This window comes from Galeopterus variegatus, unplaced genomic scaffold (genome assembly GCF_000696425.1).
Source record: "Galeopterus variegatus unplaced genomic scaffold, G_variegatus-3.0.2 Scaffold1368, whole genome shotgun sequence".
NCBI lineage: Eukaryota > Metazoa > Chordata > Mammalia > Dermoptera > Cynocephalidae > Galeopterus > Galeopterus variegatus.
The window spans coordinates 233,680-248,574 of NW_007727479.1; the positions used below are offsets into that span (position 1 = coordinate 233,680).

At 44.0% G+C, this 14,895-nt stretch overlaps 1 protein-coding gene across 1 annotated transcript in view; it reads left to right on the plus strand.

Annotated features, from left to right (window-relative positions):
* Window positions 1-14,895, plus strand: part of PLXNC1 (plexin C1) — a gene marked incomplete at its 5' end in the record, with an annotated part of 144,234 nt that overhangs the window by 103,920 nt on the left and 25,419 nt on the right. The window contains 2 exons of the mRNA XM_008576575.1: window positions 2,700-2,846; window positions 14,445-14,622. Coding sequence (XP_008574797.1) covers window positions 2,700-2,846; window positions 14,445-14,622 — 325 coding nt within the window. The remainder of the gene's footprint in view (window positions 1-2,699; window positions 2,847-14,444; window positions 14,623-14,895) is intronic.

Sequence of the window (14,895 nt, forward strand, 5' to 3'; positions counted from 1 at the left end):
GCGGAATCAGAAGGTGTAGAGATGGGGCCCAATCATCCCGGTTTTTCACAAGCTTCTCCAAGTAATGTTTGAGGAGCCCCGAGGAAGCAGAATGAGCACTGGACTAGGAATCTTGGTTAGAAGCAGCAGCTTTGGGCTCTACAGTCATCTGAGCTCTAGCTAGCTGTGTGTCTCTGGGCACGGCTCTTTCCATCTGGTCATCTGTTTTCTATCCACCAAATGAGCAGTGTGGTCATTGGTTTTACATTTCTTTCCCACTCTTTCTACTGGGATTTTGAGATTCTTACTCTGAGCTCTCAAGGGCTGCTCTTGAGCATTAAAGGGGTGAGGCATTCAGAAAATCTGGGCTCCAAGCCCAGACGGCCCCCTTGAGCAAAGCATTCTGGGTCAAGATGTCACGGTGCTGATTCAAGAGTGTCTCGAGCATCCTTGGTTGCTGAGGGGGTGGCACAGCTCACCAGGAGGAAGTGGTGCTGAGCCAGTCGGCGATACTTTCACTTTCAGTGGAATAAACCCCTGTGATGTTGAGGGCCAGACGTCCCTAAACCAGGTGCCCAGGGGCTGTAGGACTCCGACAGCCTCATCCTCCTGCCCTACCCTGTGGGTATTGATGGGTGGCACTAGCTCCGTGATCACCAGGTAACTTCCCCTTCCAAGATGCCAAGGCTTTGTGAGTAAAATAATAATAATAATAACTGCCATTTATTGAGTGTGCCAGACATTATGCTAAGAGCTTTGCTAACTTCTCTCATTTAATCCCCTTAATGGTCCTGTGGAGTAAGTATCTTTATGACCATTTTGCATGTGGGGGAATTGGGGCTTACAGGATTGATGTGACTCTCCCCCCGGCCCTGCCACCCCCCCACCCCGGTCCCATGATTGCTTGGGACAGCACCAGGGCCTGAGAGCTCTTAGACAACGCCTGTGTGCTGAGAAGATGGAGTCTGCCCTGATCTGTTAAGTGCCTAAGCCCAGCCCCTGGGGGAGGGGAGTCACATCCCAGCAGGTATGACTCACCTAGAAATTGTGCTCGGTGGTGACAAAGAAACCTCAGGGCCCAGCCCAGGAGAGCCCTCCTTCCCCAGACTCCAACCTCTGCAAGCACATCCAGCCCCTGCACAGAGGCTCTCAGCCTTGTCTCTGATCTGTGCTGGAGTCAAAGAGAGAAGTCGGGTTCTAGGTTTGTGGTCAGGACGTTACACAAGGGGGTGGCGGGAAAGAGAAGAGAACTGTGAGATTGTGAACCACTGAATAAAGGAAGTTTCTCACAAGAATTAAATTTCACGTGCCAGTCCCACTGCCCTCCCCACCCTGGAAATTTTTGAACATTCCACCTCTGTCTTGCACTGAAGAAGAGACTCAAGGATGTGTCAACAGGGGAGAGAAAAGCAATAAAGGGGTCCCAGTGGGGTATAGACAGTGTGAGGTGCAGGTGGCAGAAGGGGGCAAAGGGAAGCCAGGGACTGGGGAGGGCAAATGTTCTTGCAGCAAAGAAGAAGGGACAGGGTGGGGGTGGGAGCCCAAGAAACTTGCAAGAAGTCTTAGGTAATTTACTTTTTCAAGGGAAAGCAGGTGAGAGATCCCATGGAATCCTCCATTGAGAGCTAGACTTTGTAAACCGGTGCTTCAAGCCTTCGCCACACAGCCGGCTTTTCATCATCACTAAGGCACTTTGAGTTCCTGGCCCCAGCCGCAGTTTTCCTCCACGGATCGGCCTAATGTCCCTTGATCATAGAAGGTTTATTATTTAGCAAATACTCCGTAGCTGACCCAGGGCTACAAGCCTCAGGAGGATGCAGTGGCCTCCCACAGGAGCTGCTCCTAGTCCTTTTGAACGCATAGTGGCTGCAAATTTGAAGCATTTCAGTGACAGCAGAGGAGGTTGCCCCTGATCCAGGAAAAAGTGCATGTGGCAGGAGTTTGGAGAAAGAAGCCATCAGGATGGGCCTCGGTGTTTGGGAAAAGCCTTAGAGGAAATGGAATTGGCTCTGGTCTGGAGAAAGGAGATAGATTATGTCTGTGGCCCAGCAACAGCAAAGGTGCTCAGCGGGGACTGTGCAAGATATGTCTGAGGATGGCGTGGGACCAGGGGGGACTGTGCAGGATGTGTCTGGGGACAGCGTGGGACAGCCTAGCACACAGGTTGGGCACAAGGCTGCAGACTGTTTAACTGAAGGCCATTTCCCTTATGAAAAGCTAATGCCAAAAAAGCTTCCTTTTTGGCAAATATATAAAATGTTCTTACATTTATCCTTGTTACCAAGGCTAGTTGTTGTACTTTTTTTTTTTTTTTTTTTGGTTTGCTAAAAAAGGCAATTAAATAGGAACGTAAACAAAGGTTAGATCTCTGCATCTACTAAGCATTCTTGGGTGTTAGCTCAGTTATGAGCGTTAGTCTACCATATGTAAGCTTAACCATAAAATCACAAAGGACCACTGTGTGTACTTCATGTTGCTGCTGACTCTAAACGCCGTGTGTGTATGGCATGCATGCTTGTTGGGGAGAGGAGGCGGTTTCCTGAGTTTTGCTCCCAATCCCAAGTGCAGCAATATGTATTTTCTTGGGAGTTTCATGTTGATTGTTAGAAAACACTGCCTCCTGTCTCCTGTCGTACTGCCATAAACTGAAACTTTAATTCTTTGGAAAGTACAGTAGATTCCACAGAAAGCTAACTGTCGCTTTTGTATCTTTTCCAAAGGAGACTGTGGGAGAACCATTCTATTTGCTGGTGACAACTTTGAACCAGAAAATAAACAAGGGTCCCGTAGATGTAATCACTTGCAAAGCCCTGTACACTCTTAACGAAGACTGGCTGCTGTGGCAGGTTCCGGAATTCAGTACTGTGGTATGTTCGCGATAAAGCTCCCCATCCAGACTCAGAAATACTCAGAAATAAGTCTGGCAGGGAATTACAGGGAGTGGAGGTGGGGGTCACATAAAATGCAACTATGTCATTCCTACTGTGGGAGGCCTCATACATTTAGTTAATTAAAAACAGTAGTTGATAAAATATTAACACGTGTTCACATAATAGATTTTAATTACTAGGATTGGAGGAGAAAGTATTGTAATGACGCCTGGGGTACTCATCAATTTCCAAAGATTTTAATATCAGGATTGCTTATAGCTTTCAGCGTTGTCAAAGGAAATGCAAAGTACTCCCTATTCAGCACTTATAATTGCAATCAGAATTTCTCAAATGGCTCTGCTCTGGGAAGACAATGTGTGAAGATATATTTCAACCAAATTGAAGCTGTCTTATTTTAGAACGATAACACAAGACAAATTTCACTGCATTCCCCATGCAACATGACGCCCTTACTTTATTTTCATGGATTAGTTACAAATGTTTGGTGTCATGCACTTAATGTACTGTGATCTCATAGATATTTTTAGAGGAACACTGTAAATCACTACAGCAAGATGATTGCCTAGCTGCTAGAGGGTTTCGCCCATTTGAGAACTTCCTTTTAACCCATCCCCACTCCACCCACCCACCCACTACTCTCCCTAAATAAAGAGAGACCAATTTAGGGCACATTCAGGAATTTAGAGAGGGAGCCAAGCAGGAGAGTATCTCCAGAATTACTTAAGAATTTTCTATGCTTTTCTGTTAATATAGACTTGAAGAAGAGATTGCTGTGTTTTGGTTTGATTGTTAGCTTTGTGGAGACTCGGCTTCTTCACAATCTCGTTAGTGGAAAAGGAGGAAAAGATGACAGTGGGGTTTGGGTATTGCTCATTAAGGGAGCTGAGTCTCCTGGGCTTTGTGCTGAAAGGCGAGTACTGCGGCGTCATCCTGGAAGAATTCATTCCCTAATTGGAGAAGGCACCACGTCGCTGTGGACCGTGTTATGGTTATGTCCGTGGGTAGGAGAATAGTCTGTAGATCAGCTGTTGAGAGTTTTCCATCTCTGCTGGATGTAGTTCACCCCTCCACTGAAGATGGCGCCATGCTCAACTGTCATCCGTGAGGTGGGAAGCTGAGCTGAACGCACCCCAGAATTTCTAATTCAGTAGGTCTGGGGTATGGCCTGAGAATTTGCATTTCTAAAAAGCTCCCCGATGCTGCTGCTGCTGCTCGAGAAGTATTGGTATAGTGGTTAAGAGTGTGAACTGTGGAGCCAGGCAGGTCTGCTGCGGTTTTGCTGTGTGACACTGGGCATGTTTGTAAACCTCTCTGTGCCTCGGTCTCCTCATGGGTAAACTGGGGATGATGATCATGGTGTCTGCCCATTTTATGGGGTGTTGTGAGGATTAAAAGAGTCAATATTTAATAAAATTTTACACAACATTCGTGCACCAGGGGAGGCTTGTCTTCCAACCCAGGACCTGGGTCCTCACCGAGATGTTCATGTTTTTACTCAGAAACATTTTAGTCATCCCAAAGTCCCCAAAGAGAAATATTGGCAAGTGGTTATAGGTCAGGGAATCCAGCAGCAGTTCAGTTCCATGAAAACGTCAAACCCAAAAATGAAGGACAAGAAAGGAAAAGATGGGATTGGGATTGGGGAAGAAATCAGATGCCTGAAGCAACTTTTGAGGTTTGAGTCCTTTTTAATGCTTTACATCTGAACACTTTTTCTCCCTTTCATTTTGAAACATTATTTATTTCACAGTCAATTAAGACCATGTGTTTCTGATTTGTTAACACTCAACTCATCTTCAAAATGTTACTTGATGTTGAAGAAATTCATGTCGACTGTTGAAATTTTTTTTCTTTATAGCCCCTGGGGAAGAGGCTAATGGAAAATTATGATTTCAGAAATCCATATAAATCTTCCTTTTCAAAATCGTATTTGCCGGTAGATAGAGTTGAGACTGAAAAGGGGGTGGGCCACTTGTTTCGAGGGGCCTTGCCTTTAAAAATGATTTTAATGCCTTTTATTGGACCTGTTTCAACCTCTCTTTCATGGTGGATGATTATACTAGAAGCTCTAGAGAAGGCACATGATCCAGTCTGTGCTTGTGTGACAAAATGTTAGCAGAAGGTCAATATAAAAAATTTAAGGTTTTTCATTTCCTTCCAAGCAAGTTTCCCCAGCCTGAACCATCATATTTCTAATTTTCTTTCTTCCTCCTTGCACTCCCCTCCCCCCACTCCAGGCATATACACCCCGTGGTTTTAAATCTTGATTTTCTAAATTTGCCTGAGGTGGTTTATGTAATTGAAAACCAAGCAATGGTGAACAAACGTGTGTGTGTGTGTGTGTGTGTGTGTGTGTGTGTGTGTGTGTGTGTGTGTGTGTGTAAGTAAATTCTTTCAAGGAAAGGAAAGTCAGAGAAAAGTCAAGAGCAGCCACAGGAACAGCCTGAAATGACAGAGCCTGGTACTGTGACAGGGACAGGTTTGACAAAAGGCCCCCACACTCCTGTTCAGCTAAATGCTCAGAACCACAACACCTCACATAACAACCTAGAAGTTAGGTTTCATACCTCTAAAATTAGGATGCACTCTCCCTGAGGTGTGGGGGTTTTCCAGAACAAAAAGGCATCCTGCCAATTTTTGTACATGAAATCATTATACTAACAAACCGGCTCTGGGAAGTAATGCTTTATTCTTTGTATCTTGGGAGGAAAATTCCTCCATCTTTCCTCAAACCTAAGCAAAGCCCCGTAGAGCCACACTTGCTCTGGCACCATAAGAAACCATCCTTCCCTATCAAGGCATTCCAGGCTGGTGTTCAATGAGGCAACAGGGTGGCCACCTGCCCTAACATTAGCGACAGGGGACTGCAGACTTCCTATAAGATCCAGGAATTCAGATTGGGCAGCTAGGAGAGGAATAAGACCTTTGGCTCTGCTGTTTTCCCCCTTTGCAAGATTTTGAGCACATTCGATTTTGTTGATGGAGAATCTCAGGCCCTCACTCAGCTTGCACTGTGTCGAGAGCAGAGCAGATCTCCTGAAACTTTGGAGGAGCTAGTGCAGGCTTGAGGATTTCAGTTCTAGGAAAATGTATCACATGGGAGAAGGGACATTTGCTTCTCGTTCAGGAGGAGATGAGAAAAACCAATAACTCGTAGTAAGTGTGCTGAATTAGCAAGAGAAGGTTGACTTGTAATCAAAGTTAATCGTGAAATGGTTTTTTGAACTCTCAAACCCAGGAAATGAGCTTGCCAGTCTGCTGTATCTGAGAGATAGCATCTTGGCACCCTGGGAAACTGTGCTCCGACAAACATATTATTGCCCTCATTCTCATATCTATAAGAAAGTCTTTAAGATTATTAGAAATTCTTAAAAACCACAGATACATGCCTGCAGAAATATTAATCCCTCTATGATGATTTATGGAAGTGCACACCAGTCTGGCTTTTTCCCCAGCGGTTACCATTTTGGGACAATCGTGTTTAATACAGGAATTTGTGACAGCGCCCTCGGTATCGCTAGCAGGAGTTTCTTGTCTGTGTACTCCCTTTAATGGTACTCTCTCTACCACTCCCCAGCTCCTTCTGTTCCATTTAGTTTGTCCTTGCAGAAGATCCATTATTCCCGTAATTAAACAACCCACTGTCCCGATTGAGTCATTCTCTGTTACTTCAATTACATCCCATTGTTCATTAAATCCTGATGTTTGCACTTCAGCAGTCTTGTTTTTAATACTCCTAGCATTTGTGGAGAATCAGTGAAGTTAATTAACAGTTCTTGAGCTTTTTTTCTCTTTTTCTCTCTACCATAGTACAAATCATTTCCATTATGACTTGCAGTAATACTGAAACCATTACTAGCTTCAGAGTTAGTGCTCTGAGCTTCCTGATCAAAGAGTGAAACCATTTTTTGTAATCATTTTGGGTAAATCATTCCCTAGTTGATGTCAAGACATGGAAAATGAAAAATTAACGTTAAATGGGTGCTTTCATGACTTTCCTATTCATACCCTTTCTTCTCATGCCTATAATCTTGAAAATAGAAAATAATTTAATTATCTAAATACAAAAGTATTTAATTTTCTTCTTTATGGCCCAAATGTGACTTTATTATTTCATCATTAGGATCCTTATTTATATTTGTACTCCTGAGAGAGTTGTAACTTTTATCCCAAATCCAAAGCATGATAGAGATAAAAAGCATTTTCTAGATTTGTCTTTTTGGCAATGTCAAAGTCAGCTTTTCATTTGAGGCTGCTGATTTTTATAAAGTTTTATTGGAACACAGCAATGCCCATCATTTCTTTATTGTCTGGGGCTGCTTTCCTGCTACAATGGCAGAGTTGAGTAGTTGTGACAGAGACCGTATGGGTCTCAAAGCCTTAAATATTTACTTCTGACCTTTTACAGAAAGTTTGCCAGCCCTTAATCAGGAGCTTGACATAATAGAGAAAAAGAACTAGAATGCTGCCTCCCACCAACCTGAAGTGTTGGCTTCTTTCCTGTCCTCTCAGGACACAGCAATGGAAATGCCTTGACTCTAGGCACGGATCTGAAACTCATGTGCTCTTAGCCAAAAAAAATAAATAAAAACAGTGATAATGGTGAAATCAAGCAGCTAAATTATAAATTATTGGGGGCTAAATCAAACAGCTTTTCAGACTTGATGGGAGGATGGACAAATGTTAACAAATGTTAGCAAGTATAGAAAAATTGGTGAGAGAAGTTTACATTTGAGGAAATTCTCTCCATGACGTTTTTTTCTTCAAAATGGAAAAAGGCTCCTTTATCCTCTCCTTTGCCCCCATTATTCTGTTAGGGGAGCAAAACTCCTTGATCCAGGAAGCTTTGGGCTATTGATCTTTGGTGGAGAAAGGAAAAGGGAATCAAGAGGGGAGGCTGAGCGGGCGAGCGCAGGGTTAGAGCAGGAGTCTAAGGGAAGGATGTCCCAGGACCCCGGCTCCAGCTTGAAAAAAGATCCTAGATCAGAAGCTCTTCCGAGACTTGCACTTCCAGCTCTGGGTTCATGCTGCTTCTCCTGAGCTTCTGGAACTGCTTTTCCTTTCTTTTTTCTTCTCTCTTTCACTATCTCTTTAATTCAGTTTGGTATACAAACCAGACTTTTCTCTTGACTTTCATTTGGCTCCAAAATGTAATTAGAAATATACATTTTATAGGTTTTATTTCATGGAAGCAATTATCACTCTGAGACCTTTTATGGTAAAGTTGCTGGTTTGTAATAAATTCTTTTACAATTACTTTCTAAGTATTACAGAAAGGATGCGGCGACATCCCTGCCCTCATTGGCCGAGAATATGGTTGAGAAGTCAATGAAGTAGCCGATCAACCTCCTACATGGGACAATGCCTGCTCCCTGCCTTTGGTTCATCCTCCCAGACCCCTGCTTATTTGCTTAATTTCTCTTCCTCCTCAATACCTGAAACTGCCAAATTGTGTGAAAGGGTGATGGGTGAACCCACTAGTGAAACAGGAAAGTGGTTGTATGTCCATGTGCTGTGTGGCTAGTGCAGAAGAGGTGGGCTTTGGAGTCTGACAGTCTTGGGTTTGAATCTGGGCTCAGCCACTTTACAAACCGGCTTTGGGACCTTGGGCAGGTCATTCAGTCTCTCTAAACTGTTTTGATATCTGTCAGCAGGTGATGATAAAAAACTACCCTTGTACATTTCTTTAGGGTACTTCAAAAAGTGCGTGGAAACATAGAATTAAAAGGTAATACAAATCTTTTTGAAGTACCCAAGTATGTAACATGTCTAGCCACCTTGCCTGGCACAGAGTGGGTGCTCATCCTTTATAATAATTTTTTCTTGTCTGAACTATTTTTCTTGCCTCCTGGAGGGCCCACTATGCAGAAAGTGTTCCCTCACCATTATTTTGAGGCTGCCACATAACACATCCGCTTAATGTCATTGGCCAGAACTTAGTCACATGGCCACACACAGCAGCAGCAGCAGAGGCTGGGAAAGTACATCTTTATTCTGGGTGAACGTGAGCTCTGTAGAAATGTCCATAGTGGTACCTGAGCCACGGGTGCTCCAGATTCAGTAGGTTCTGTGGGGTTCAATGCCACGCAGGGTAAGGAGGTCGAGCCTCCTCTCCCCAGTTGCCTGTGTCCACCCCGTCTCCTCTGATAGTATCAACTGACCACCGCGGAAGAGCGGACTTCCCTTGGGAAGTGTACCACATTGACTGGCCTTTTGGCTTCCCAGTTAAGAGTGAGCTCTGTGATCCTGAATAAGTGTCTAAACTTTTCTGTGTCTCAGTTTCCTCATCTGTTAAATGAGGCTAAGAATACTACCCACTTCATAGCACACTTGTGAGGATTCAATGAATTAGCAAATTCATTCCTACTACATGGTAAGTGTTCAATAAGTGCTGGCTATTATTGTTAGAAACCTATTACAGCATTCCGTTCTTTACTATTTTATTTTTCTTTACTATTTTATATTTCTCGTCAGTCTATCTAGAGCCTGGAACCAAGTTTCTCCATGGTCCAGAGGCCTCTGTCATGTACTGCAGCTCCATTCCAGACCCTATTCAAATGCCCCATCCTCCATGCGGCCTTCCCGGATTTCTCTCCTTTGAAAACCCCCTTTCCAAGCTAGAGGTGATATCTCTGTGAACCCCTAAAACACTCCATCTATACCTACCATATTCTACCTGCTGTTAAAATTTGTTGTGTAGGCCCCACAGCCCTTCTGCTTGTCTGCTAGTACTTCCCAGGCCAGACTACTGCCAGGTTCTACTTTGTATCACCCACAGTGCCCTGCACGCAGGAGGTGAAAAGTAAATGTGTTGGTAAATGAATTTACCTACCTTGACATCAACAAAGTGAGCTCTGTCAGTTTGAGTGTATTTAGCTGTAAGAGAAAATCGGACTAATGGGTGCCTGAGATAGTAAGAGCATGGAATTGCACCTCAGAGCAGAAAATCTGGAGATAAGCAGCTCCAAGCCTGGTCCCTACACCCGCAGTGTCATGGCTTTGAGTCACCCTCTCTGTGCTCCTCTTGGCCCTGCCCTCCTTGTCACAAGGTGGCTGCCATAGCTCCAAGAACTTCTCTCCCCTTTTGTTAGGGTTGGAAACGTTTCCTTTTGTGTGTCATTAGCCAGAACTGGGTTACATGACCAGTCCCTGGGGAAGGAGGTGAAGGGAGTTGCCACCAATCATGCTTCCTAACATAGGCTGGGCCCACTGCTGTCAATAACTGGCTTTTGTTAGTGAAGGAGGAGGGATGGCTGTCAGTTGGACAACCAACCATATCTGTCACCCCAGCTTTGCTGACACTTTCACGCAAAGGAAACAGGGAGAGCCAGAGCATTTCCTCTTAACAGAGGGGCAGATTTCTGGTGAAGAGACCAGGTATGTTTTAGAGCACTTTAACCTTTTGCTGGTATTGAAAATTAATTGCCATCCCATCGATTTGGACTATGCTTAATTTACAAAACATACTCATATTTTGAAAGGCAGGGTCCTCAAGTGTTTAAGAACATGGAGCTAGAGTGCCTGGTTCTATCATTTTCTTGCTGGGTGACCTTGTGCAATTTATTTAACCTGTCTGTGCCTCAGTTTCTCATCTGTAAAATGGGAAGAATGATAGAATCTACCTCATGGGGTTGTTTCTGAGATTAATTCATATACACTAATAGACACATCACTTAAAACAATGACATATAAAGCATTCTTAATTTGCTGTTATTGCATGTCATTATTTAGTGACCCTCTCACTCTTTTGAGACAGGAACAATGAGAATTTTAAGGTTCAGAAAAGCTAGATAACCTGCCCACACCCCCACTGCAGAGAATCGAGGGTTCTGATGCTGTGCCTGCTGCTCAGGCCATCAGTCCCCATCCTCCCTACTCAGGGCTTCCTGTGAACACTTACTGAGGCTGGCAGTTAGGCCCGATGGGTGAATATTGTTTCATAGATGATGCTTTTGTGTCCCAAATGTGTTGTGAATTATCTAAGAACAATGACAATGTCTTCAGGTCTTTCCTACACCAATCCCCTAACACCAAGTAGGGCACAGAGAAGACTCTGGTTAAATGAGCTTTGATTGCAGGGCGGGAGGGGTGGTGCTGGAAAGATGGTGCTTCCACTGGGGGATCCTCCCTGATGCAGGACAGTGGCTGAAGGCAGACCCCACGTTGTCACACCCCCGGGGTAGTACAGAGGCCCAGTGTGTGCTTCTGAGCTGTGGGGAGAGTCGGGGGGTTGGGGTGTTAAGAGCCAGAGCAGACACTGACAGACTCAACTACACGTACACTTTAGGAAACTGCTGTTTGAGCACTAAGTGTTAGCAGCATAAAAAATGAACACAAATCAATTTGTGTCTGAATTTACTCTCAGAATTCCCTGTGGACTCTGTAATATGCCATTTTACCTCTTTTCCACCCATCTAGCTGTGGAGGCAGTGGCAGATTTACATTATTTTACATCCAGTTAAGATTTTTTTTTTCTTTTGGTTATGTTTTTAAGAAGAACATTTATTGCCTATAAAGAGGTGTTTTTTGTTAAAGACAATGGTGCCCTTTAGGTAGTAACAGAATGTTATTTCACAAATACCTATAAAACTATTAAACAAGCTGGGATCGCTGGAGCTCTCATTAAAAGGTGCTTTGCATTCGTCTTTATCTTGGGAAACTCCTGTGAAATAGCTTGACTGCAATTACTCCCCACCACAAGGAGACTGACTCGTAGAGAAATATGGCGAGACCCAGGTAAGCCTGCCCAGACGGCAGGTGGTGGGACTGGCATTTACCCATCCACCTCGCCCCCTTTGAGCTCCCATTTGTGGGGGAATCCAGTACAAGACTTTGTTTACAGCCTGGCCCAAGACGGGGTTCCTGGAGGTCAGGAGGGACCTGAGCTGCAGGTGGGGCCAGGGGGAGTGCAGGAGAGCCAGGGTGGTGGGAGGGGGACTCCGTAGCTGAGTGGTTCATGGCACCTTCTCTGTGGTTAAGCGAATCTGGTTTCAGCTCCTGGCTCTGCCACTTACCAGCTATGTCCCTGGAGCAACTCACTTAGCCCTTCTGTGCCTCAGTTTCCTCACTCTAAAATGGGGATGACAGTAATAACACTTTAGAGGATGTCGGGAGGATTAGAAGTGTGTCTTGAAATGTGTTCGACAGAGTGTCTGGCACCAAAGGCCCTAATAAATGTTGCTTAAAAATGGAGGCAAGGGAGAGGACTGGGGTGTGAGGCTTTGCCACGTTGGATCTTTCTAGACCTTCCTCACCCAGCACTCCCTGACTTCTCTCCTGCCCATTATTTTTTTGGTTTTTGTTTGTGTGCAGAAACATTTAAAGTCTTTCCTAGTGAGTGGGTGTCTGGCCTAGAACACAAACATTCTCTGATAGCAGGCAAGGGAGTGACTCTGTCCTTGGAAGGAGACTCACAAAGGCCACACTGAGATCACTGGTGATCCCCAGAGTTCAGATTCCACTAATCAGAGTTTTAATCATTTGGTAAGGACAGGACCAAAGTTTACTTTTGTGTAATTATAAATGGGATTGTAGGGACAAGATTTAAAGGCCTTTGTTTTAGTCCTCTTGAACTTTTATAACAAAATACCATACATAACCTGGATGGCTTATAAATAACAGGAATTCATTTCTCACAGTTCTGGAGGCTGGGAAGTCCGAGAACAAGGTACCAGCAGATTAAGTGACTGGTGAGGGCCCACTATCTCATAGCTGGCACCTTCTCACAGTGCCCTCACATGGTGGAAGAGGCAGGGCAGCTCTCTGGGGTCTCTTTTATAAGGGCACTTAATTCAGTTCATGAGGACCCTGCCCTCATTACCTAATCACCTCCCAAAAGGCCCCACCTCCAAGGCTACATGTTGGGGTTGGGATTTCAACATTTGAATTTGGAGGGACACAAACATTCAGACCATAGCAGCATTAAAGAAAAGACATGCCCCTAAGAACCTTCCCAGCGTTTCAGAAGCCCCATGTCCATGTCAGTGGTCCATAGGTCATTATCTCCCGAGCATTCATAGCAGGACACCATTCTGCGTGCTACATGGTTAAATCAGTTCATTATCACAGGAACCGCGGGAGGCAAATACTGTTATTATTCCCACTTTGCAGGCAAGAAATACAGAGAGGTTACCCAGCTGGTTAGTGATGGGCTGAGAGGTTACCCAGCTGGTTAATGGTGGGCTGAGAGGTTACCCAGCAGGTTAGCAGTGGGCTGGGATTAACCTCAGGAGTCTGCCCCATTCCCCTTGCTGGCAGCTTCCTCTTTACTCTGATAGAGATGCAGAGCATGGAGTGGAAGTCCTGTGCTCTAGGTGGGCTGAGTCTCTGTTTCCGAATGAAGGCATACCAGTACTAACAATAATAATAATTGTATCAAGTTAATAAGTTATTATTACCATTATTGTTATTACCACGGAGCCCTTCCCAGCGACCTGGCCCCGTGCTAAGGCTTTGAATACATTGTCTCATGTGATCACCATAACAAGGCTGGAAGACAGGTACTGTTATTATACACGTTTACGCGTTTTAAAGTTGAGGTAATCCTAAGGGTCCCCCATTCTCCATATTTGTGTTTTTATTTGTTAACATTCCCATTACTTGATCTTTTTACATTCCCTCATTAAGCCGGGCTCAAAAACATTTTAAAAAATTGTGCATTTCACAGCATACCCTAGTCTCTCTGACTCAGTGATTACCAAGGTGCCTTAGAATCTAAACTGTTATGCTATTTACAAAATACTCTTAGCTCTTCCCTGAATCAATTCCTCTGAGGGTCTGTCCTAGGTAAAACTTTGTTGTTTTAGATCTGTTTATTCTTCTTAGACAAAGCAAAGCAGAAATTACCTTTAAATTCGTTTTGAAATATTCCCTAGTTCTGTGTTTTCACACAGCACAAAGGCCTTACTTCCCCCATAGTCTGATTCTGAGGTTTTGCTGCACAGGGAGGATGTTAACTGACAAAACGTTAAGTAATGGCACTGAAATGTAAAGTAATTAATGCAAGAATAATAGTACAGGGTGGGGATCCCAGTGTTTTAATGAGACCTCCAGAAACCAGCTGACTGAAGATGTTGAAAGTGGAGGGGGAGATGAATGTTACAGTAATTAGTGCTGCATATTGAAAAGTGACCTCCTTGGCATGATCAATACAGGGACCTGGTAACCTTTCCTGTCACCTGAAAACTTCACTTCTGGTACTCTGTGATCCTGGTAATAAAAAAGATAATCACACTCATCTACTGTGGAAACTATCCAATTCTTTTTTTTTTTCCTCCTTTGCGGATGAACTTAGAAATCACCATTTTTAGAATATTTATGTGTATGTATGTTTTACTCTCATATATTTATTCAATGCTTGCTCTACAATGAGAGTTTTAACTTTCTGTTTTCCTTTCCATTGTCCCTGAAAAGAATGGATTATGGAGAAAAGATTAAAGTAGTATAATGTGATATGGTGTTTGCTAATGTGCTGTCAGAGGTATTAGTAGGACTCGCCAACATTTGTGTCTTTTGTCAGTGCCTTTCAGATTGCAATTATCTAATAGACTTGGATACCTGATTGCATTCTTGCAGGCATTAAACATCGTCTTTGAAAAAATCCCAGAAAACGAGAGTGCAGATGTCTGTCGGAATATTTCAGTCAATGTTCTTGATTGTGATACCATAGGCCAAGCCAAAGAAAAGATTTTCCAAGCATTCTTAAGCAAAAATGGCTCCCCGTATGGACTTCAGCTCAATGAAATTGGTCTCGGTAAGTCGATGTGGGAGCTACTTTGTCCCAGTTCTCTGATGACCAACCCTTCCCACCGTTCCTCCCTTCCTTCCCCCAGCAGCTTCTGTTTGTATATATGGCCCAGTTGTTCCCAGAGGGCATGTCTAGGGACCTAGAGACAGCTTTGCTGTCTTGGGAGCATCATGATTCTTCCCAGGAAGCATAATCCTTCAAAGATGATGGTTTTTTAAATATTATGTTTATAAATCAGATTCATGAGATTGCTGACCCTGAGACCGGATGGAATCACCT